Consider the following 22,105-nt stretch of genomic DNA (forward strand, 5'->3'; position numbering starts at 1 on the left):
TGGCAGAACCTGCCTTATTGACGGCGGAACGGATCGGTTGTATTCTGTCGCAATTCAGGCTCAAGACTCTCGACCAACCTGTCTGGTGACCGTGCGCAGATCAAGGAGGGTCTACTGGGTACTTGGTAGATGCAAGTCTTCAAGAAATTGGATCCAAAGGCAGAAGAATGAAGTCTGATGCGGAGAGTTTCCATCTTCTGAACTGACGAGATGCACCAACTGCCGGGCACGCTTTCGCCGGCCGGATGTGGTACCCGAGAGATCCTTGCGTGTCCATCTCGAACGAACTAAGGATGTCTTCAGCACCATGGAGTGGGCAAGGGTCATTGGAGGCAGAAGGCCTTCCATGCGATTGATTCTCATCCGGCTGCATCAGCTTGATGCGTGTGCTCGTCAACCCGCCATCGCCTTTTGAGTGTGGGATAGTACAATCTACCTATGTTGTGTCGTTTGAGCACCACTGTCATGCCTTTCAGGCGTCGCGCGATCTGAACTCCTTGATCGCCAATACTCATTCACTGTGCCGGTCCTTATCCACCCTTGAATTGCCTCCCAACTGCACCAGCAACACTGTGCCTGCCCCAACCCATGCTTGAGTTGCATCCCAACTGCGCCAGGCCCAAACTTACCACAACTCCCGGCTGATGTTCCAAAACCTTCCCCAGTCTGCCGGGATCCCAAGCCTGAGCCCTTGTCATGAACGTCAGTCTTCGTTAATACTTGCGTCTCCTTACGGTCTTGGGCACCTCGTCGCCATCATTCTCATACTCCTTCCCCTCATTGACATCCTTCTTCCTAAGTGTCCCGACACCATGCCTCACCAGTTCCTGATCGTCGCCCTCTGAGTCCTCAATATCAAACAACACCGGCAGGACGAAGCTGTCTTCTTCACCCATCTTCCTCTCCACCGTCAAGATGTCCACCTCCTCGTCCTCTCTATCCAAGCGGCGCTTCTGGTGCTCTTCTTGTGGGTATTCGTCGAACTCGTCCTCGCGCTCAACGTACTCGACATTTTCCGTCACTTCGGTGAAATCAGGTGCCAATGCAGACCACTTCTGCTGTGGCTCGATACCCCAGATCTGGATGCTGCCCGTTTCAATGCTCGTACATGCCAGGAGCGGACGGGAGGGATGCCACTCAATTATCGCGGGTTCCTCACGGTTTTCGAGAATTCGGAGGAGAGAATTGGTACGAAGTTCCCAGATGTAAATGTCCTTCTTCATGTATGTTGAGGCTGTCACGTAGTCTGCGATGCCTGTGGATGAACTGTGACTGAAGGCGCAATGGTTCCAGCGGAGACGATTGACCAGGTCTTGGAATTTGTGTTCGACAGTGAGGACAATGTTCTCTGCCAGGGTGGCTGGGTCACGGTCGTGCTGGTCGTCACTACTACTGGGGTCCGTGGCCGGTGCAGTGGAGGGAGTGATCAGGCTTAGATCCGGGAGGTTGATGGTGCGGATGATTCGGTCGGTGCTGTTGGCAAGGAGTTGGCGGCCGTTGGTGGTCAGGCGGAGAAGAGAGATAAGACCAGTCGAGATCTTTGTCGAGTGGATGATTTTACGGGATTCGGTCTCGAGAATGTTGATGTACCCCTTTGAGGTGCCGGTGATGATGTGATTGCCTAACACGGAGAAAATGGCTGAGGTGGTGGCTTGTTTGTTCTCGGAGGCAGGGATGCTGTCGCTCAGAGGGGTAGTAGGAAGGACACGCTTGACAGGAACAGCATCGGTGATGTCAACCAGATATGGTCGGTCTTCGAAAAGGGAAGCAACGAAGAGCTTGTGGTTGTATGGGTGAAGTTCCGCTGTGTAGATTGGCGCTTCGAATTTGACGGTTCGGATTCGTTCCTGGGTTTTCAGGTCCCAAAGACAGGCTCTACAGTCTTGGGACGCTGACAGGACGTAGCGACCGCATCTCGACCAGCTGAAGGGCGTTAGTGCCCGTGCAAATGTATCGTAACGAAGGAGGAGTACCTTAAACTCTGAATCTGCTTCCAATGACCATGAAGTTTCATGGCAACCCCGTACGTCTCCATGTCCCTTGAACGAAAATGTCAGCCAATTCCTCATTTCAAGACGCCAAATTTTTGCGCTGTCAACATTTTCTTATCCAGGGCCACTGACCAGATGATGATTTTTCCATCCACCCGACCCGACGCGAGATAGTCGCCCTTGCGACTGAATCTCAGGGTGGTCGCATGGCCAGATCCTGGCTTGAATCAGTACTTGTTTCCAACACCTTGCTTCTGGTCCACTTTTTAGAGGATCTCGGGCTGTACATACTAAGGTCGTTGGTGAGGGCGTCAGGGGAGTCCTGGGCTAATTGAAATGGATCTATCAGTGCCAAATTCATGATGTTGTCGTTGACACAAGAGGGGTCTCACGAAAGCCTGGCGGCTTCAAAGCCTTTTGACGCCATGCGTCTATTGCCGGATCCGGTCCTAGCGCCATTGTTAGCCTTATCACGTGCCGGTGGGTTTAGACGGAAGACAAAGAGGAGAAGGAAGGTTAAGCGAGAATATCGATGCAACACGGCAGCAGTGCGAAGAGAATATGTCGTTGTTAGTGAATTTGCAGTGATAGCTTGTCACTTAAGACCTCTGTGTCATTGAGCGTGTGAAGTGAATGTATCATGTTTAAATGCGATGGCTTAATCTAAGACCATGAGCTCGAAACCAGCTCGTTCTGGACACTCTTCACCCAGACAATCTGCTACATATCATCTGACATCAATGTCCTCGCTTCAGGCAGCAGTTGTAGCACCAGATACTGTGTAGAGTCAGTGAACCCAGAATAAAGACTCAACCATTGCTTTCTGCTTCGCGGTTAAGGAGTTTCATACCCGGTATTTTTGAACCCTGGTCTAGAACCGCAGAGAGGCTGAAAGGAGGCGAATTTCTGCCGCTAAAAAGCCGCCTTCGCCGCTGGGCTGATTTTCTTGGCGCGGCGCAGGCAACCGCTCGCCCTTTCAACTCTCAAATTTTGCGCTGGCTTTCTCATCCCTTCCTCATCCTCTTCCTTATCACCACCCCCACCCAACCATCTCAACACGATCGCGCCTACGACTCTACGCGTCCTAATCGGTCAGCCGATCGCTTTCCGGGAAGATTTGGATCAAAATAAAGAAAATTGGTCAAGAGCGCAGCTGGAGAAGGACACGGCATTGTTTTGGGCGGCCCGACAGGGCAAAGGTCATCCCTGACCAGCATCGCGCAGCCACCCGCGCAAGCACTGCGATCATCCCAGATCGTGTCAAAGAGTGAAGAAGAATCGTCTCACTAGGATACTCGAGATTTCCGGGACAAACACGCGCAATCATGGCGAGCCTCAATTTCCCTTATTCGAGCGCGCCTCTGCGCACGGTCGAGGAGATTCAGTTTGGCCTCTTCTCCGCCAAAGAGACCGAGCGCCTCGCGGTCATCGACATCGAATATCCTGAGACGATGTATGTAGAGAATAAAAAGACAAAAATCACTTCTCTGATTGTTGATCTCTAACCCGTGTTTGACCAGGGATGAGCAACGCCTCAGACCTCGCGAAAAAGGTCCGAACGATCCTCATCTCGGAACAATCGATCGCAATTTCAAATGCAGTACTTGTGAAGAAAACATGGCCGAGTGCCCTGGCCACTTTGGTGTCATCAAGCTCGCAACTCCAGTCTACCACTATGGCTTCATGAACAAAGTCAAGAAGATCTTGGAGACGGTCTGCCACAACTGTGGCAAGATCAAGGCGCTTGATGTTAGTCCCTCCTGTGACGTGCATCCCATTTCTCACTGCTAATCTCAATTAACTGCAGACCGAAGAGTTCCGCCATGCAGTCTCGATTCGAGACCGAAAGCGCCGCTTCGAAGCAGTGTGGCGACTCAGTAAGCCTCGAAACGTTTGCGAAGCCGATCCTATTGAAGACCCCGATCAACCTTTGAAAGGACCATCTCAGCCTAAGCACGGTGGCTGTGGCAATGCACAACCGGACATTCGGAGAACTGGATTGCAGTTGTGGGCGACCTGGAAACCGCGAAAAGGCGAAGACGATGAAGAAACTGCTCCCGAGAAGAAGCGAATCTTCCCACAAGATGCTCTCAACACGTTCCGTACCTTGACCGACGACACCTTAGACTTGATGGGTCTCAGTCTTGATTATGCCCGTCCTGAGTGGATGATCTTGTCTGCGCTCCCTGTCCCTCCTCCACCAGTCCGACCCAGTATCAGTGTTGACGGTAGCGGCCAAGGACAACGCGGTGAAGACGACCTCACGTTCAAACTAGGTGATATCATTCGGGCCAATCAAGCAGTGCTGCGAACTGAAGTTGACGGCACGCCTGACCACATCAAGGTTGATCTCTGTGATCTCCTTCAGTATCACATTGCCACATACATGGACAACGAGATTGCAGGACTAGACAAAGCGCAGCACAAGAGTGGTCGACCCATCAAATCGATCCGTGCTCGTCTTAAGGGTAAGGAAGGCAGATTGCGCCAGAACCTGATGGGAAAGCGTGTCGACTTCTCTGCTCGTACCGTCATCACTGGTGATCCCAACCTTTCTCTTGACGAAGTTGGTGTCCCGCGAAGTATTGCTCGCACGCTGACCTACCCGGAAAGGGTCACCCCCTTTACAATTGATCGGCTGAGACGCCTCGTCAGGAATGGGCCCAACGACCATCCCGGTGCGAGATATGTCATTCGAGACACTGGAGAGCGTATCGATCTACGCCACCATAAACGTGCTGGAGAAATGACTCTTCAGTATGGCTGGATCGTCGAGCGTCATATCCAGGATGGAGATGTCATTCTCTTCAATCGTCAGCCATCTCTTCACAAAGAGTCTATGATGGGTCATCGTGTCCGGGTCATGCCCTACTCCACTTTCCGACTCAACCTCTCCGTCACAACACCATACAATGCCGATTTCGATGGCGATGAAATGAACTTGCACGTTCCACAGAGCGAAGAATCTCGAGCTGAACTTGCCAATCTTTGCATGGTCCCCCTCAACATTGTGTCACCACAACGTAATGCACCTCTAATGGGTATTATCCAGGACACTCTGTGTGGTATTTACAAGATCTGTCGTCGTGATGTCTTCTTGACGCGGGATCAAGTCATGAACGTCATGTTATGGGTTCCTGACTGGGATGGGGTGATTCCTCAACCAGCTATCATCAAGCCTACACCTCGCTGGACGGGGAAGCAGATGATCAGCATGGTGCTCCCACCTGCTCTCAACCTCGAGAGACTCGATGCCAAGGGTGAAGACCCGTATGTACCAACCAACGACACCGGTCTCATGGTACTTGAGGGCAATCTTATGTTCGGCTTGTTCAGCAAGAAATTTGTCGGCACTAGTGCTGGCGGCATTATTCATACGATCTGCAACGAATTCGGGCATGACACTGCCAAGGCTTTCTTCAATGGCGCACAAACCGTGGTCAACTATTGGCTTCTACACAACGGGTTCAGTATCGGCATTGGTGACACAGTGCCCGATCCTGACACTGTCCAAAAGATCCAAGACGCCGTCGACACTAAGAAGGCCGAGGTCGATGACATAACAAAGAAGGCCTACAACGAAGAGCTTGAGCCTTCTCCTGGTATGAATGTTCGTCAAACGTTCGAGAGTAAAGTGATGAACTCTTTGAATCAGGCTCGTGATCAAGCTGGTGCTGCCACAGAAAACAGTCTGAAAGATCTCAACAACGCCATCACTATGGCTCGTGCAGGCTCAAAAGGTTCTACTATCAATATTGCTCAAATGACTGCTATCGTTGGTCAGCAGGCTGTGGAAGGCAAACGTATTCCTTTTGGCTTCAAATACCGCACACTGCCCCATTTCGCAAAGGACGATTACTCCGCTCCTTCGAGGGGCTTTGTTGAGAACTCCTATCTGCGTGGCTTGACCCCCACAGAGTTCTTCTTCCACGCCATGGCTGGTCGTGAGGGTCTTATCGATACTGCTGTCAAGACCGCCGAGACCGGCTATATCCAACGCCGACTTGTCAAGGCTCTGGAGGAGGTCACCGTCAAATATGACTCTACGGTCCGTGATTCAAGAGGAAATGTGGTCCAGTTCATCTATGGTGAGGATGGACTTGATGGTGCTCATATCGAGAACCAAAAGGTCGATATCATTACCATGTCAGACAAAGCCTTCAATGACCGCTACATGGTAGACATCATGAGCGGAGACATCTCCATGTGGAAGGGTAGACTTCTCCAGGCAAGAGAGCTACAAGGTGACACTGAACTCCAAGAGATGTTCGACGAGGAATATGAGGCCCTTCGAAAATCTCAGGATTTCTTGCGGAAGATGGGTAAAGGCACCGAAGACTCGATGCAGCTGCCTCTCAACATCGCACGTATCATCGACCAGGCTCAAAAGAACTTCAAGATCCGCCGTGGCGACAAGACCGACCTTGATCCTCGTCATGCCCTTATTGCAGTGAAGCAGTTGTTGGATCGACTCGTTGTCGTCCGTGGGGATGACCCTATCTCGAAAGAGGCCCAAGACAATGCAACCCTCCTGCTGAAGGCACAACTCCGCTCACGGCTGGCCTACAAGCGGCTTGTTCTTGAGCATGGCGTCAATAGATTGGCCTTTGACAATATCATCGGAGCTGTCGAGAGTCGGTTCATTGCTGCACATGCAAATCCAGGTGAAATGGTTGGAGTTCTAGCCGCCCAGTCCATTGGCGAACCCGCCACCCAGATGACTTTGAATACATTTCACTTTACTGGTGTGTCGGCGAAGAACGTCACTCTGGGTGTGCCTCGTCTCAAGGAAATCTTGAACGTCTCGCAGAACATCCGAACTCCGTCTATGACTGTGTACCAACTTCCAGAAAATGCCGGTGACAAAGAAGCCGCCAAGCTACTGAGAAGCCGTGTACAGCACACCAACTTACGCTCCGTGGCAGAGACCTGCGAATTGTGGTACGACCCCGATATCCAGAGTACCATCATCCCCGAAGATCTGGATATGGTCGAATCCTACTTCATCATCCCCGAAGATACAGATCAAGATCTCGCGCTACACTCCAAGTGGCTGCTTCGCATCACTCTCAGCCGAGCGAGACTTCTGGACAAGGCCCTCAACATTACAGATGTCGCCTCAAGGATCAAAGCGACCTACGGCAAGGATCTGTCGGTCATCTTTAGCGATATCAATGCGGACGAGCAGATCATTCGTATTCGACTTGTCCAGAATTACGGTAAAGATGAGGATGACGAGCGCAAAGAGGACGACGAAGTTCTTCGACGCTTTTTGAATGAAATGCTCGACCATCTGACTTTCCACGGTGTCCCCGGGGTGTCGAGAGCCTTCATCGACCAGAAAAGTCGTGCGATTATCAACGACGACGGCTCTGTGTACATGGCCAAGAGCGATCCGCGGTGCAATGAATACGTGCTCGAAACCACTGGCAGCTCTTTCGCAAAGGTCCTTGCCATTGACGGAGTTGACACCTCTCGCACTTATACCAACCGCTTCACTGAGATCTTCGAAGTTCTTGGAATCGAAGCTACTCGTGCTGCAATTCTGCGCGAGTTGACCCAAGTCTTGTCGTTCGACGGCTCTTATGTCAACGCTCGCCATTTGGGCATCCTGTGTGACGTGATGACTGCCCGTGGGTATGTCATGGCTGTCACTCGTCATGGCATCAACAAGTCCGATACTGGTGCATTGATGAGATGTTCCTTCGAGCAAACCGTCGAGATCTTGCTTGAGGCTGCCGCAGCTGGCGAATTGGACGATTGCAAAGGTGTCTCTGAAAATCTGATTCTGGGTCAACCTGCGCCTGTTGGTACCGGAACGATGGAGATCCTTCTGGACCAGAGCATGCTGTCTACCGTTGTCTCGGACAACGCCAACCTTGGACTTGGTGGTGCTATTGGTGTTAAAGGCTCACAGCAACTCCTCGAAGGTGCTGCTACTCCTTACGATACTGGCTCGCCAATGCAAGACAGTGGATACCTTGGCTCTCCCGACTACGGGGCTTCCTTCTCTCCCATTGCAGCTTCTGGTTCGGAAACTCCAGGAGGATTTACCGACTACCAACCCGGATTTGGTGGAGCTGGAGGATTCAGTCCCTACGGTCCGCGGAGCCCTGGAGGTTACTCGCCTGCCAGTCCATTCGGTGGCACCAGCCCAAGTTCACCTGGCTTCTCGCCCACTGCTGGCTACTCACCAACCTCTCCGATGTTTGGCGCGACCAGCCCTGGTTTCGGGCCAACATCACCATCCTTCTCGCCGGCAAGTCCTGCTTTCACTCCGACTTCGCCTGCGTACTCGCCAACCTCTCCTGGGTACCAAGCGTCGCCTACTTCGCCGAGCTACTCGCCGACGTCGCCCAATTACTCCCCGACGTCTCCAGCTTATGGATCACCAACGTCACCAAGCTACTCACCGACTTCTCCGGCTTTCAGCCCCACATCACCGACGTCACCGACGTCGCCCGTTTACAGCCCGACGTCACCGATGTACAGTCCGACAAGCCCTATGTATGGTGGTAGTGCCAATAAACAGTCTCCGACGTCACCAAGCTATTCTCCCACCTCTCCTACCTACAGTCCGACTAGCCCGACATCACCGACGAGTCCATCTTATTCTCCCACGAGTCCTATGTACAATGCTTCTCCAAGAAGCCCAGCGGCTAGGACGGCGACTGCCACCAGTCCACAATATTCCCCGAACAGTCCACAGTATTCACCAACTTCTCCGAAGGAGGACTGAGTCCTCTTTGTACCATCATATGACTTTGATGTCATGCTACAATGGAAAATTCAGATACAGAGCGAGTGACGGATCCATTAACTTGACCTTCTGTCTTCGACTCCCGGTCTGATGTAGCGGTGATGTCTTTTTTTAATGCAACTTTCTAACGGCCACTAAATTGTCACCTTTGGGAAAGAGGAGGCTCCCTGTCAGAGTGCTCTCCGCATTATTTTTCTCCGGCCACAATGTGTTTTCACAAGACACTAACACTTGAACATTAGCGACGGCGTTGGATGGTTTTTCAATAGTCTCTTTACTGGGTCGACGTGCTATTTTACATGAAATGGGATGGTTAGACACACTTTTCGATGAGTGAAGATCAGAAAGCTCTTTTCCTTTCGAAGATGAATGTGCTTCGGGGGTGGCATGGGACAGGGAAGAGAACATGACTAGCGGAGGTGGCAGTATGGTCCGATACTGACCATTGACAGCGATGAGGGACAGCTTGGTCGGTGCATCGAATTCCGAGAGGCGACAGGCGAGATAGTCGAAAGGGGACTGAACCATGAACGGATGGTTCGAGGAAAAGTTTGCAATTGTACTCTAAGATAAACATAGAATGTTATTCGCAGGGTGGAGACTTGGTGATGGAGAGCCGTCAGGCAAGCAGGGGATATTGATTCGCACAGAGACATGTGAATGCAGCCGAAGTCGAGCAAAACTGACGGGAAAGGAAATCTGCGATCAAGGAGACGAGTCACTCACAGCTGATGTGAGCTTGGAATTGTCCTTCTCTTGCGTCCATTCGTTTCCTGGATCTTGCAGGTTAGGCAATGGAAACCAGAAAAAAAGGAAATAGCAATTGATTGAGTAATTGAATTCTTCCACTGTAGCCATACGAGGACGAGTCCCATGTTCGTAAGGCTGAGCTTCGGGGATGGTGCGGATAAGGTACTGCATACAACGCCTGACGCCTGTCTGAACAAGGAATACTTGGTCTGTGCCCTTAATTACCGACGCCATGGCCTGTTTGAGGAAGTTCATTGTCACCCAAACAGAAAGGTGTGGACAATGCACGGATGACCCCCTCAACCACTCACAGTGGTGCGAGCGTATAATCGATATGTCAATAGCCACGTCAGTCTCCGTCCTGCAACCTCTGGCCCTAATATGGCAAGACCAGGTCGAGATTACGCAACTATGGGGTGGCCCTAGAACCGCCGAAGGTAGACGGTGGGGGAGGAGGTAAGAGGGGACAAGAGGGGATTACTGAACTGATATGACATTTCATGCTACCTATATAGAGCCGTTTTGGGACTCTTGACTCTTGTCCACACCACAATACCATCTGCTTCTACCCCACCGCTGCCAGCTACAATGAGTCCCGCTCACACCGGCATCACAGAGCAAGTTCTCTCCTACAAGGCTCCTGATCCACCCGTGAAGGAGTTTGAACCAGCTCCAGATCGTGCCATTTTCGCCGATCCGGACAAGAAGTCGCTCTTGGCTGCGTGTAAACAGGTCCGCAAGCTGACTCCCTACGTCGGGACGGAGCTTGTGGGAATCCAATTGAGCCAACTCACAGATGCGCAGAAAGACGAGTTGGCCTTGTTGGTTGCCGAAGTACAATGGCCCCTCTTCTGGATGGCGCGGGAGCTGCTAACGGGACCTTTAGCGAGGCGTGGTCTTCTTTCGAGATCAGGACCTTAGACTTGAGCAACAGTATGCACTGACTGCTTACTACGGGATTGTAAGCTCATTCGGACGTCTCTGTGTCATTCATGTTGTAGCAGAGGGACCTTCGTACTCACTCTATGTGGTTCCTCCCCATAGCAAGATCGTGATCCCAACCAACAGGACCCCAAGCATGTTACAATCTTGGGACGAAACAGGTGAGCGAAGCCCTGCCAGAGAGACATTCGCCCTCAACAACCACTGGCCGTCCCAGCGATATCCGAAAGTACGCCGACTATGGGGGCGAATACCATTCCGACCACTCTCACGAAGCCAACCCGCCGGCGTACACCATGTTACGAATGATCCGGACGCCTGAGAGTGGCGGGGATACCGTCTTTACGAGCCAGACTGCGCTGTATGATAAGTTGAGCCCGACATTTCAGAGGTTGTTCGATGGACTACATGCCGTGCATAGCTCCGAGGTATGCCATGCAATATCTACACCAGGTGCACCAGGTGCAAGCTCTGCTGTCGAAAGGCTATGACACCCATCCCTGCTGACACACGGGATGAAACTTGCAGAGCGGCTTCGTGAACTCGATCAATGGAGGCTACAAGCCATTCCGTGGCCCTCAGCGTCGCGACCACCCACTGGTACGTCTGTTTGATTTGCGTCGCCGTGCTCTTCAGTCTCGGCCAAACCGACGCGAACACTCTTCGTCTCGGAGACACTCACCGTCGTCGTATGCATACAGGTCCGCACGCACCCAGTCACTCGCCTCAAATCGCTCTTCTACAACCCGACCTTCGTCATCCACATCCGCGAGCTCAAGGCCCAAGAGTCGATCCACACGCTGAACTTCCTGCGTGAACACCTGCACGCGGCCGATGACCTGACGGTGCGGTGGAAGTGGGAGCCCGGCTCCGTCGCCTTCTGGGACAACCGCGTGGTCGTGCACAGGGCCATCCCCGGCGGCTACGACCCTGCGACGAGGGAGGGCAAACGCACCGCCATCTTCGGCGAGAAGCCCTTCTTCGACCCCGAAAACAGCCAGACGTTGAGCGAGCGTATTCGCGGCATGGGCGGTCCCGAGGCCCAGTACGAGGAGACGAACATCTACTTCAACAGTCCGCACGTTTGAATCTGGCATGTTGCCGACTATGTATGTAATCGTTGGCATGGCTCGTGGATGAGAGAGCGGGCTCTGGAGACAGCGGTTGGCCTGTGAGGGTGTTGTCCTTCCAGAGCCAGAAAGTCCCCAGCAGAAGAAGAAGAAGAAGAAGAAGAAGAAGAAGAAGAAGAAGAAGAAGAAGAAGAAGAAGAAGGAGAGGGGAGGAGGAGGTAGAGACAATAACAATGATAGTGTCCATGACCACGACCATGACCGTGTTTACTGGGTCGAATTTTTGTAATCCATCCATCCATCCATCCAAGTATCTGGATTCGCGATTGCATACACGCGTACCCAAGTCTCAGTTGGACTTTCGTCTCTCTGGGCTGGCCCAGGGCAAACCCAACCCTGGCGGCTTTCCTCAACCCTTTCTATGTGTACTGTACATGCATAAGGACACCTTGCAAGCCAGAAAGAACACAACGTTCGCACAATAAGACGGAAACCCCTTCCCCTGTATTCATATTCTCATCCGGCGCCGGACCTCATGGAAACGCCCATCGCTTTGCTCCTAGCCGGCCAATTGAACCATGCTCGGCGCTCCAAAAATGCAGACGTCGACTGAAGGACAGGCGACATAAAATTAAATCCCCCTTCGGTACCCCTTCTCCTTCAAAGTGCGACTACCTTGACTCTGAAGTTGAACATGCAACTCGGCAGCGCGTCGGTGTTGTCCATGTCCAGGAACGTCTCGAAGTCGACGGTGCCGCCGCCGCCATTGCACGCCTGGGCGTTGGCGATCATGGCGTTGATGTCCACGCCCGCGTCCTGGAGGGCGAAGATATTGTTGCCCTGCTGCGCGTTGTCGATGACGTCGCCGTTGTCGTGGTCAATGCCGTTGATGCGGAATAATGCGCACCCTGCTCCCGCCGTGAAGCCGTTCTCGGCCCGGCACAGCACGCCTGGCTGGCTTGGCGGGTCTTCCAGGGGCGTCGTGTCGATCGTCACGTCGTACCCCATCGTGCTGAGCACGGAGCTGACGATCCAGTTCTGCAGCTGCTTCTGCATCTGCGCGGCCAGGTCGGCGCGCTGCGGCACATCGTCCAGGAACATGCCGTGGTAGGCGTTCAGGAACGCGAAGGTGCTACCAATCGTCGACGCGTCCGCGATCAGCCGCGGGTCCTTGTTCGCGCCGAAGATCTGGTTGAGGATGTTCTGCAGCCGCGACTGCGTGCCTGTGGCCATGTTGGCGAGCTGCTGGGTGAGCTGGTCCTCAGTGGCCGAGACTTCCTGGTCGATGGCTTCGTTGTCCTGGACGATGCTGACTATGTCCTTGGAGTCGTCCTCGAGGTCGGACTTCGTCGCCTTGATGATCAGCCGGATCTTCTTCATAAACGTCGTGGCCGCCTTAATCTCGCCGGCGATAGGCAGGATGTCGGTGACCAGATCGACGATCAGCGAGAACACCGCCGGTCCTATGGGCTCTTTCTTCGGTGCCAACGCGCTGACCATGGTGTTGATGAAGTTGGCCTTTGTGATTGCATCCGCGGCGTCCTGGATGGCGTCGTGGTGGTTCTGCAGGCCCTGCCACAGGTTGATGTAATTCTGCACGATGAAGCCGGCCTCGGGACCGATGAAGTTGGCGCAAAAAGGTGCCCTGAAGTCCGTTGAAGACGCAGTTGGTCGCAGCGTCCGGGTTGTTCAAGGTGGGAATGGTGCAGGTGGTGCTTCCAAAGGTCGAGCAGTCGAAGTTGTCGAACGGGTTCTCGGTCGGCGTGTCCTGCGAGACGAAGAACTTGGGAAAATTGTCAGAGGTGTCGAACTGGTTGATGAAGCCTGCCAGGAAGTTGTCGATGCCAAACGCGTCCCAGTTGGCTTTGGTCAGATCACCCTGTCCGCAGGCCGTGACTGGAGTTGTCGACATGAAGCATGGAGTGTCTCGCTCGGTCAGAGGGAGTTCGGACGTGTCGTTGGCGGCTGCTGGAGCGCCAACAAGGGCGACAGCAGCCAGCGAGACCAGCACTGATTGGAGCATGGATTGAGGATGGCACCACAGAGTCTGGCTCGATATTCACAGGCCGGTCAAGTCGCCATGAACAGGGGAAGAGATGGGGAACAGATGAGAACTATATGAGAAAGACTGATACGGGTTGGATGATGATATGGGTATTCACTCCCTTCTGATTTCCTTACCTTGGGTATAATCCGTACATGGCGGTTCCTTACTACCTCCCCTGGGTCCTCTGTCCTCGCCCGAGATTCAAAATTTGCTCCTTAAATCTCTCAGCCTCATAGATTTAGTAGTAGTGGTAGTGGGATTCATAGAGGGGTGGATGCCTTACATAACAAACAAAAGCGAGGGCTGGACACCGAGCTGGCGAATTCTAGTGCTGACCGTGGCGGGCTCTCTCCGACTGCATGTATCTCGGGCTCAAGAGTAAGATTGCTCGACGAGTTGGATTGCTTCAAATTCCCCTTGCATGCTCACTCTGTTATATCGTCCCGTCTATATAGATCTGTACACCACTCAAAGGAGGCGACGTACCGAAGTTTTGTTTGCTGTGGCTGATGAGCTAATGCTTGGGGGCTGAAGTAGTGCTTAGCATTTGCTTCTCTCATTTAAGCCTCGCCCTCGCGCTATGGATGTACCTATGCGCTTCATACTTGCTTGATTAGTTGACTTGGGGGTTCGTTATTACGGCGGACATCCTTTGCCCCTCTTAGCATCCTGAAGGAGTAAAATTGTCGAATGGGGAGAATGCTCACTGGGGCTGAGGCGAATCCCTTTAGACTTCCTCGGGAACGGTAGTAATTGTATGCGCTGAGTCAAATGGCCGAAATCCTTACAACTCGGAGGGGGTCTTTGCTCTGAGAAGGGCTTATCGTGTTGAAGATACCGAAGCGACGGCAGTTTGCTGCTCCTTTTCATCGATCAAGGCCAGGACAACCCCACAAGGCCATCTCTTGATATCAATCCCCTCGACATCCTGGGCGATTCTTTCTCACTGAGTATCTTCCCCTCGAGTCTGTCGAGCAATCCACTGTCGCGAATATCATCATGGAACCCCTCCGTCTAGCTCTGCCAAACCAACAGAGTGCAAGACAACATGAACTCACTGAACATGCGCCCACACACGAACACTTCCGCAAAGCGTGAGGCAAGGCAAGAGCGGCTCCAAATATCTGTCGCGTGCTTGCCAGCTTTATTGCGCTAGGGTTCGCAGCATCCATCATTGGCGTGCTCGCCCATGCCGCAGTAGTATGGGCCATAACTCGAAATGTCGTGGAGCAGCAATCGAACGATATTCGCCCGCGTGCCTGGCCCGACCATATTGACGTCTGGCCAACTTGGGTCATGCTCGGGGCTGCGGTATTCGCTGTTATTGTGCAGATCCTTTCGCTGCTCACGTTCTGCGGAGGGGTGAGTTGCTTTCTATAACCTCTTATGCCACATATAATCCAACACTGCGCGCAATCATTGACCGAATCAATCGTTTAGACCCGTCGCCTACGTGAGATACACCTGCATACCTGGGCTGTCTTTTTCACCTCCTTGCTTGGAATCGCGGCGTGGATTGCTGCTGCCGTGTACTTCAAATGGCAAGACAACCACGGCAAAAAAAGCTGGGACTTGTGGTCCTGGTCGTGCACTCATAAATCTCTCAAAAATGGAAAGATGTCCTTTGAGACGATGTGTGTTGAAATGGTGAGTCTGGGAAACCCAAGCAGGGCCGACAAACACCATCGGGTAGAGGGATGAAACTGGACTGACGCGATCATTTTTGCCCAGAAATACACCTTCTACGCCTCTATCGTGGTGGCAGTTTTTGAAATCGCAAGCTTGGCCGTCTTTGGATATATGCTGGTGCGCCGGTGCAAGGAGCGACCTGGATATAGCAAGATCAATATGTCGCAAACTTGACCTCACGAAGAGTGGATGTCCACACAGGCCGCTCCACATGATTTACGTGTAGAGGACCTGATGCGTCTCGGAAAGCCGCAAAGCGAGTTTGTTGCAAGGCGACGGTGTCATAGGAATCGCTATGAACAAATGAGATGGCACTCGGAGAGGCAATGACGGGAGTTTTCCAGGCGATTCTAGCGGTACAGTGAGACAGGCTCCGCCGAGCTGACGAATGAACCAGTAAATGAGTCCCAAGACTTGTGCGAAACATCGAACAGCTTCGGAGTTCGAAGCAGTGTTTCCCAGAATACGCAAGCTTCCAATCAGGATACGGCTCATTGTGGGCATCTGAGATTTGGGATATTATCTTGATGATTCGACCTATGGGAGCCTGAAGGTCGATATGCTTGACAGGTCGTTCTGGTCGTGCCAGTGACGCTGTCAGGATCCAAGCAAGGTGCAGAGATCGCAAGTCCTCGACTTTGATGTTGAGTGCTGTCTTCCATAACGGAGGGGGGACACAGCCGCAGGAGTTCAGAGAAAATTGGATGCTCAGGTTCCAGCCCCCCCGTCAGACACGTAGGAAAATGGTCGCTTCGACGATCACGTCGCACCCCGAAGGGCCATGAGTCCCAGAATCTGAACTTCAAGAACTTTCGTCTCATCGACACCCTCGCTGGTGTCAGTACTGGGGATGCCGTTAACAGCCTTGCCTGAGCCGGCCCCTGAAGTCGGAGAGCTGAGTTTATAGAGCTTTCTGATTCTCTCCATGTCTGCAACTTTGCGAAATGTTGCATTATCAAATGTACTTGGTTGACCTTGGATGTGCGTCGACAGATGCTGGGTGACACTTTCTAGGGTCACTTCGGGCATTGTGGCAACCTTCAAAACGAGAAGATCTCTGGTCGATTCGCTGACGCCGAATCTGCGAAAGGCTTCGCCAATCTGCATGTGCCGTTAGCGTCACCTGAGCCCAGAAGGACTGAATTCTGCACTAACGTTGTTGTTCGGGCTCAGAGAGAACACAATCTCCGAGTGGACGTTCCGTGACTTCAATCTTTCGTTGAGATAGTCGTTCATGGCACGGAATGCAGCAGCAAGCACGTGGTTGACAGAGGCAACCTGCGAGAAGAGGAATCAGGTCAACACTGGGAAGCTGTAGGAACGTGTTTGAGCGCTTACCATTCTCGCATCAATGAAAGCGTATTCGAAGTCCGAGTTGCCAGCCAGCAGCTGTTCCTTGAGGAAAGGCGCATTCTCCACATCAGTGTACACGGCAACGTAGAGCGCCAGTTCGAGTGGCATATGAGCCAGCTTGATACTTTGGACCATGTTTGTGCCAATCCAAAATTCTTCAAGCCTGGGGGGATGTGGTGTCAGTGCATACAGCGAGGGGGGGGGGCAAGAGTCTGACTTGCAAGTGAAAGAGAATTCTGGATCTTATCTTGGCGCTGACATAACCAACTTCAGCCTTGTCGCCTCTCGCCACTGACCCGCGCCCGCTACAACCGAGCAAAAATTCATTTGTCCAACGCCGCGGATTCCACGAAGACAGGAGTATACTTTATTTTTAGGTAAAATGAATAGAAGAAATGTGTCGAAACATAAAAAAGAACAAAAACAATCAACAGTCAGGATTCCCAAGTGGTCACCCACCTTAGTACTAACTGACCGGCATGTGGCTTAAGTACGGCTGAGCGAACGGGAAGCCCTGTTTTCCACATCCTATGGTCGATTGCGGCAAAAAGTAAACATTTGTAAATTATAGGCTCCAGAATAGGTGCTTATCGCTCTATCTGTCTCACTTCAGCTTTGTGGTGCTGTCTGACGAGCCGAACACCGACTACGTATGACCCCGAGCGTGCATCTACACACTCGCGATGCGATACCCATCTTTGTTGAAAGCGTTGTCATGTTTTTAAACTGGATTCAATATTTTGTTCGACTTCTCACTGAGCGCACTACAGAAGCTCATAGTCGATACATAGTATTTCCATTCCTTTTTTCTAGACATACTGCTCCGCTCAACAACCAATCTTCAACGATGTCCCTTTCCCTTGAAGAGGCGCGATGTCACAGAGAACAGCATACCCATGATTCTTTGGAGAAAGAAGGCTCCCACTTGTTTCCAGAATCATGTCAACTAATCTCATAATCCGGCGTCGTTAACTGGAAGCTGCCTCGGGTCGGTCCAATCATCAACCCCATTTTCGGGGACTCCGCCTTCTCTTGTCTCCACGATGGCGATATTGACTTTCACGTCGCTGTTGTGTTCGTCGTATGGACAAAAATAAGATGGCCACGAGCAATTCGACTGTGGCACTTTTGGACATTGCTGAAACGAAAGACATCTATCAAAGCTGTCCTTCGAGGTGGGTACTGACCTAATCCTAGATGAGCGAGCCGCCACTTCCTCGCAGGGATTCTGACCCGATGGACGGCTTGTTGAGTCTGCTTGGGAGAAGAGGATACTTTCAACCTCACAGTCTGAAGCTCTGGCTGAGAAAAGACTAGTCATCGCAAGATACTATGCAGGCATCAGAGTTCCAGTTGTTGAGGGCCATGTTCTCCGCTAATCGCCTTGTCAAGTAATCATCCCAGAAGAACAAATGGCTGCTAACGTATACTGCCTGATTCGTATCCAGTGCTTCATTGTTCGATAGTCTCCACAACCGTTGAGCAAGCCCGCCTGCTGGTGAATCCGGTAGCCGAGTGGCGGTCAAAACTGTTGCCACCCACATAAGAGCCTGCTGTACAACGGGAGAAGCACTTGGTGTCGACTGAGGGAAAAGCATGGGCATCAGATCGCTCTGGCAAGCAAGTGCTAGACAACTTGTGCGGTGGAAAGCGTCGGCCACCAAAGTAACAGGTGCGCACAGCACTTGACATACGTGCTCTGCGTAGGTGAAAAGACCAACAAGAAGTATTTCGTCAAGCGTACTAAGAAGGTGGCGATGCATCAGAAGGTCGGTACAGTGAAACGTCGTGTCACTTGCGGCTTTGCTGGAACAGATGTGTGGGTGCTCGACTGCACGGACTCCTATATTGAGGTAAGAATAATTTTGCGCAGGCTGGTGTCTGACGTACCTTTATCGACTTCAGCTATCTCCACGATCAATGAGCATAGCCGCCTAGAGATGGGTCTGCTCATTGCAAGAGCGGCAAGACCATATGGCATTTTGGACAAGCTCTCGATCATGCTCCCATGGTCGGAACACGGATTGTACAAGACTGGTTTCAAGGACTCGGGATTAATGGGATATTTGAATCTCTCTATCCGTCTCCAATGCTGTAGCAACTCTTCGTACCTGTTCAGCAAACATAGTCAGCCGGACTAGTCAAGAGAGCTTTATTTGGGCAGACGTGCATCATCACCCGAAAGTTGATGTAACCATCAAGGCCTGAAACTTCACCATCGCGAACTCTCTTCTCCATTAATCGCCTCATTGCTGTGAGGTGCAGTTCCATTTCAGCCTCCCAGTCCACATCACGACGGGAAAAGATCTGGAAGGCTGTCAGTCAATACGCGGTGCGAGCCGCAAGCGAAGGAATGTCTTGCATATAGAGTGAGTAAGCACAGGATACTCAGCAAAGTATATTCAGATGTAGCGTGCTTCGTGGAGAGTCTCGTGCGAAGTTTCGAGATGATGGTGTTGGCATGCTGGGCGAGAATTTGGGAATGCTCTGGCTTGTATGGGGTTGTGGCCAACTGTATCGCTCGAGCGTTTGCGATGGTTGCCTCGAATAGCATATCATCTTGGAAGATATTTTTGAAAAGTGCCTCAAAAATCGTCCTCTTGGAATTTCTATCGCCTCGACGGTAGACGGAGAATGGCGCCCAACTGTAGATATCTCCCGCTTTGTCAACAGGAGCTTCGTGTTTGATGAGGCAGGGGTCTCACAGAATTGCACTCCGGATCTCGTACTAGCATTGTCCTTTGCCGGAAAGATCCAGAATGGCTCATGAGGAATCTTGAATTCATCCAACGTCACAAGGTTCTGCTCATTCTGCTGGTTGTCAACAGGTTGCTGGCTGTTGCTGTGAGTAGGATAGGGATTCTGAGCATCAACATGTGTACCAACATGTTGCGACGGGCCAGGTTGAGAATGGACGGGTTCCCTACGAGGAATGACCCTCGATTTTCTGGAATAAGCACCAACTCGGAACCGCAATATAGTATTACTCGGAATCTGGGTGGAGTTTCCTGATCCAACTTCGCGAGTAGTCAGCATCGCGCTGTGATCAATAAAGGGCGAGCCATGACAATGACAATGGCGACTGGAGATGGTAATATTCAAGTAGGTCTTTCGAGAATGACTGTACAGAGATCAATCCAGGCACTCAGCAAGCCACCTGATACCGGCCTGCCAGTGGATCGGCGGTCCGACAACATTCGCTACAACCTAGCTCAGCAAGGTCACCTCACCGTGATCTTGGCTTGGGGTTGCAAGGGCGGCATGCATCTGGATGACAAAGCATCACCCTCTGGACTCGTGGGTTTCAGGCCGCCAGCCGAGAGGCCAAGCTGGTGAGGGTTCAAGACTTGACCAGTCGTGAGGCTCAAGGATCTCAGGTCGTATCGACTCTGTATGATGCGATTGGTGGCGCCACTTTTCTAAATAAGGGAAATCCTCAATCGTCTTTCCTGCTCCCGGCTTTTGTACTCGGACAAGATGTTCGTTTCTTCCCAGAGCGATCCTCGTGTTAGAAACGGGCTATTGCCGCAACGAGTCGCAGATGTTGTCCACATTCAGGGCATTAGGATATCGGCCAAAGAGGCGCTCGTCTGGGTGAGCAGGTATATTTACTCGTAGGGCTCGAAAGAATGAGCTGATACCGTGACAGGCAGGGGCACCAGTGGGTGTGGACATGGATTGAATGGATTGAAGCGTGCAGTTGATGTTGTCCGAGACGCGGACGTGAGTTACTGATGCGTCTCGGACCATGACATATGACGTAGTCGGTACCAGGTACTCCGTACAACGCACCATCAATTCAACCCTTCAACACGCCGAGAGTATTGGACGCAGTATCAGCCTCCCGAACTACCACTCTATTCACATTCACGTATACTTGTATATACTCGGATCCCATCCTCGGACTGACTCGGGGCTGCTTTAGGGCTCTGTCCCTGTCCCCTCCCACTTACTCGTGGCTGGTCTATCTTGTGCCAGAGTGTGCGGACAAAGTCGAAGCGACATGCAGTGAGATGACGGGACTATGCAGAATACACAAAAACCGGCCACTAGGCTTTTCTAGCGCACAAAGAGTAAGGAATAGCTGCAGCTTTGGAAAGAGTGGAAAGGTCAAGAATATCAAGGCCATCCGGCTTCAGGTCTGAGGCATGTGGCATAGTTCCCCGTCAATGGGTCGCAACCTGAGTCAGGGTAATTGACTGCGGCGAAATCTACATTGACAGCTCGTTCAGAGCTTCTCGAAAACCGCGACCGTTGCTTCGGCAGTCGACTTTGCGCTCTGCGGATTCATGCCAGTCACTATTCTTCCGTCGGTAACGTGAAAGTCGTCCCAGACACCATCCGCTCTAACATCTGGCAGGCGCAGCAACTGTCAGCAGACCCATCTGCTGAGCTCGAGCATACCCGGAATTTACTGATATGTCGCCACAGAGGAGGTCAATGAAACTTACATTTGGCACCGAGTTTGGTAGCCCACTCGTCGATCAATGGTTCACCCCAGCTCCGAACAGGCTCCATGACATGCATGTCGTATTCTGCCTGCGTGGTGAAGCCTGTAATGGTTTTTCCCTTGATGATGGACTCGCCCGTGGCTGGGTCGATTACACCGACATAGATTGCCTCTCCGTGGCAACTATCACGAGTCATATCAGCTGATCAAGCTCCAGATTTCTTTAGAGGGCACTTTCAAGGGGACCAAGTGTCAAGAGGGGCACGGGGAAAGATACACAGCCGACACAATGCCTCCCTGCGTCCAAATATCGGTCGCGATCTTTTGCAGGCCTTTGGCGTGAGGATAGTCGATCAGAGCTGCATGTCCGGCACTAGCGAAGAAGATACCATACTGCAACCATCCATCAGTTAGCATGCATGCCCACATTATCTCAACACATCGGCTGCCACCTTGAGGACAGCCGTTGAACATACCTTCTTGCCATCTACCGTCTCCACACTCGGCATATGATCCAATTTCTTCCTAAACCCACTGTTCACGTCTTCCCACTCCTTCTTGTCCTCACCGCTAAGAAAACTCTCCTGTAAGCTCAACCAATCAGGCACATAAGTGCCCTTCTCGGATACGAGGTCGACTTCAAAGCCATGTTGCTTGAAGACCTGGAATGGATGGAGAGCCTCGCTAATGAAGAGCCCCGTAGGACGGCCCTCATGGAGAGGAGCCGTTGCGGATGTTACGGCGATAATGGCCCGGCGTGGCAGAGGCATTTCCTTTTGATGGTTGGGCACTGGGGGTCGAATGTTGGTGGATTGATTTGAAGGGAGCAAGTTAACCAACGTGCAGAAGGGAAAGTTCGGTAAGGACGCTTTCAGTATCAACCTTGAAGTTGTTGATTTGAAACTTACGCTCTCATCGACGGAGGGCATCGTGTATATATGCTACTTGCGACCTCTTGAAATCCCTTGCTCGGATCATCCGGGCCAGACTGATGAACTCGTTTTCAAAACTCGTCATCTGGACAGCTCAACGACACCCGCGCACGCACGCACG

The 22,105-nt window shown here is 52.1% G+C and overlaps 6 protein-coding genes across 6 annotated transcripts; 2 read left to right on the forward strand and 4 right to left on the reverse strand.

Moving 5' to 3' along the window:
* Positions 1-713: 713 nt before the first annotated feature.
* A1O5_10222 (uncharacterized protein) lies at positions 714-2,352 on the reverse strand (the record flags this gene model as incomplete). Its single annotated transcript, XM_007750800.1, has 4 exons — positions 714-1,923; positions 1,974-2,039; positions 2,124-2,208; positions 2,283-2,352. The coding sequence occupies 4 exons, from the start codon at positions 2,350-2,352 to the stop codon at positions 714-716; spliced, it is 1,431 nt and encodes a 476-aa protein (XP_007748990.1).
* A 964-nt stretch (positions 2,353-3,316) lies between these two features.
* A1O5_10223 (DNA-directed RNA polymerase II subunit RPB1) lies at positions 3,317-8,730 on the forward strand (the record flags this gene model as incomplete). The annotated part of the gene is made up of 3 exons (XM_007750801.1): positions 3,317-3,444; positions 3,512-3,740; positions 3,799-8,730. The coding sequence occupies 3 exons, from the start codon at positions 3,317-3,319 to the stop codon at positions 8,728-8,730; spliced, it is 5,289 nt and encodes a 1,762-aa protein (XP_007748991.1).
* A 1,359-nt stretch (positions 8,731-10,089) lies between these two features.
* Positions 10,090-11,531, forward strand: A1O5_10224 (uncharacterized protein; the record flags this gene model as incomplete). Its single annotated transcript, XM_007750802.1, has 5 exons — positions 10,090-10,335; positions 10,388-10,462; positions 10,605-10,871; positions 10,972-11,043; positions 11,145-11,531. The coding sequence occupies 5 exons, from the start codon at positions 10,090-10,092 to the stop codon at positions 11,529-11,531; spliced, it is 1,047 nt and encodes a 348-aa protein (XP_007748992.1).
* A 642-nt stretch (positions 11,532-12,173) lies between these two features.
* On the reverse strand, positions 12,174-13,536 carry A1O5_10225 (uncharacterized protein; the record flags this gene model as incomplete). The annotated part of the gene is made up of 2 exons (XM_007750803.1): positions 12,174-13,124; positions 13,177-13,536. 2 exons carry the CDS (start codon positions 13,534-13,536, stop codon positions 12,174-12,176), a joined length of 1,311 nt encoding a protein of 436 aa, XP_007748993.1.
* Positions 13,537-16,008: 2,472 nt separating this feature from the next.
* Positions 16,009-16,737, reverse strand: A1O5_10226 (uncharacterized protein; the record flags this gene model as incomplete). The annotated part of the gene is made up of 3 exons (XM_007750804.1): positions 16,009-16,350; positions 16,405-16,527; positions 16,588-16,737. 3 exons carry the CDS (start codon positions 16,735-16,737, stop codon positions 16,009-16,011), a joined length of 615 nt encoding a protein of 204 aa, XP_007748994.1.
* Positions 16,738-20,830: 4,093 nt separating this feature from the next.
* Positions 20,831-21,822, reverse strand: A1O5_10228 (uncharacterized protein; the record flags this gene model as incomplete). Its single annotated transcript, XM_007750805.1, has 4 exons — positions 20,831-20,955; positions 21,054-21,235; positions 21,330-21,445; positions 21,529-21,822. 4 exons carry the CDS (start codon positions 21,820-21,822, stop codon positions 20,831-20,833), a joined length of 717 nt encoding a protein of 238 aa, XP_007748995.1.
* Positions 21,823-22,105: the final 283 nt, after the last annotated feature.

This window comes from Cladophialophora psammophila (genome assembly GCF_000585535.1).
Source record: "Cladophialophora psammophila CBS 110553 chromosome Unknown aczJe-supercont1.19, whole genome shotgun sequence".
Classification (NCBI taxonomy): domain Eukaryota; kingdom Fungi; phylum Ascomycota; class Eurotiomycetes; order Chaetothyriales; family Herpotrichiellaceae; genus Cladophialophora; species Cladophialophora psammophila.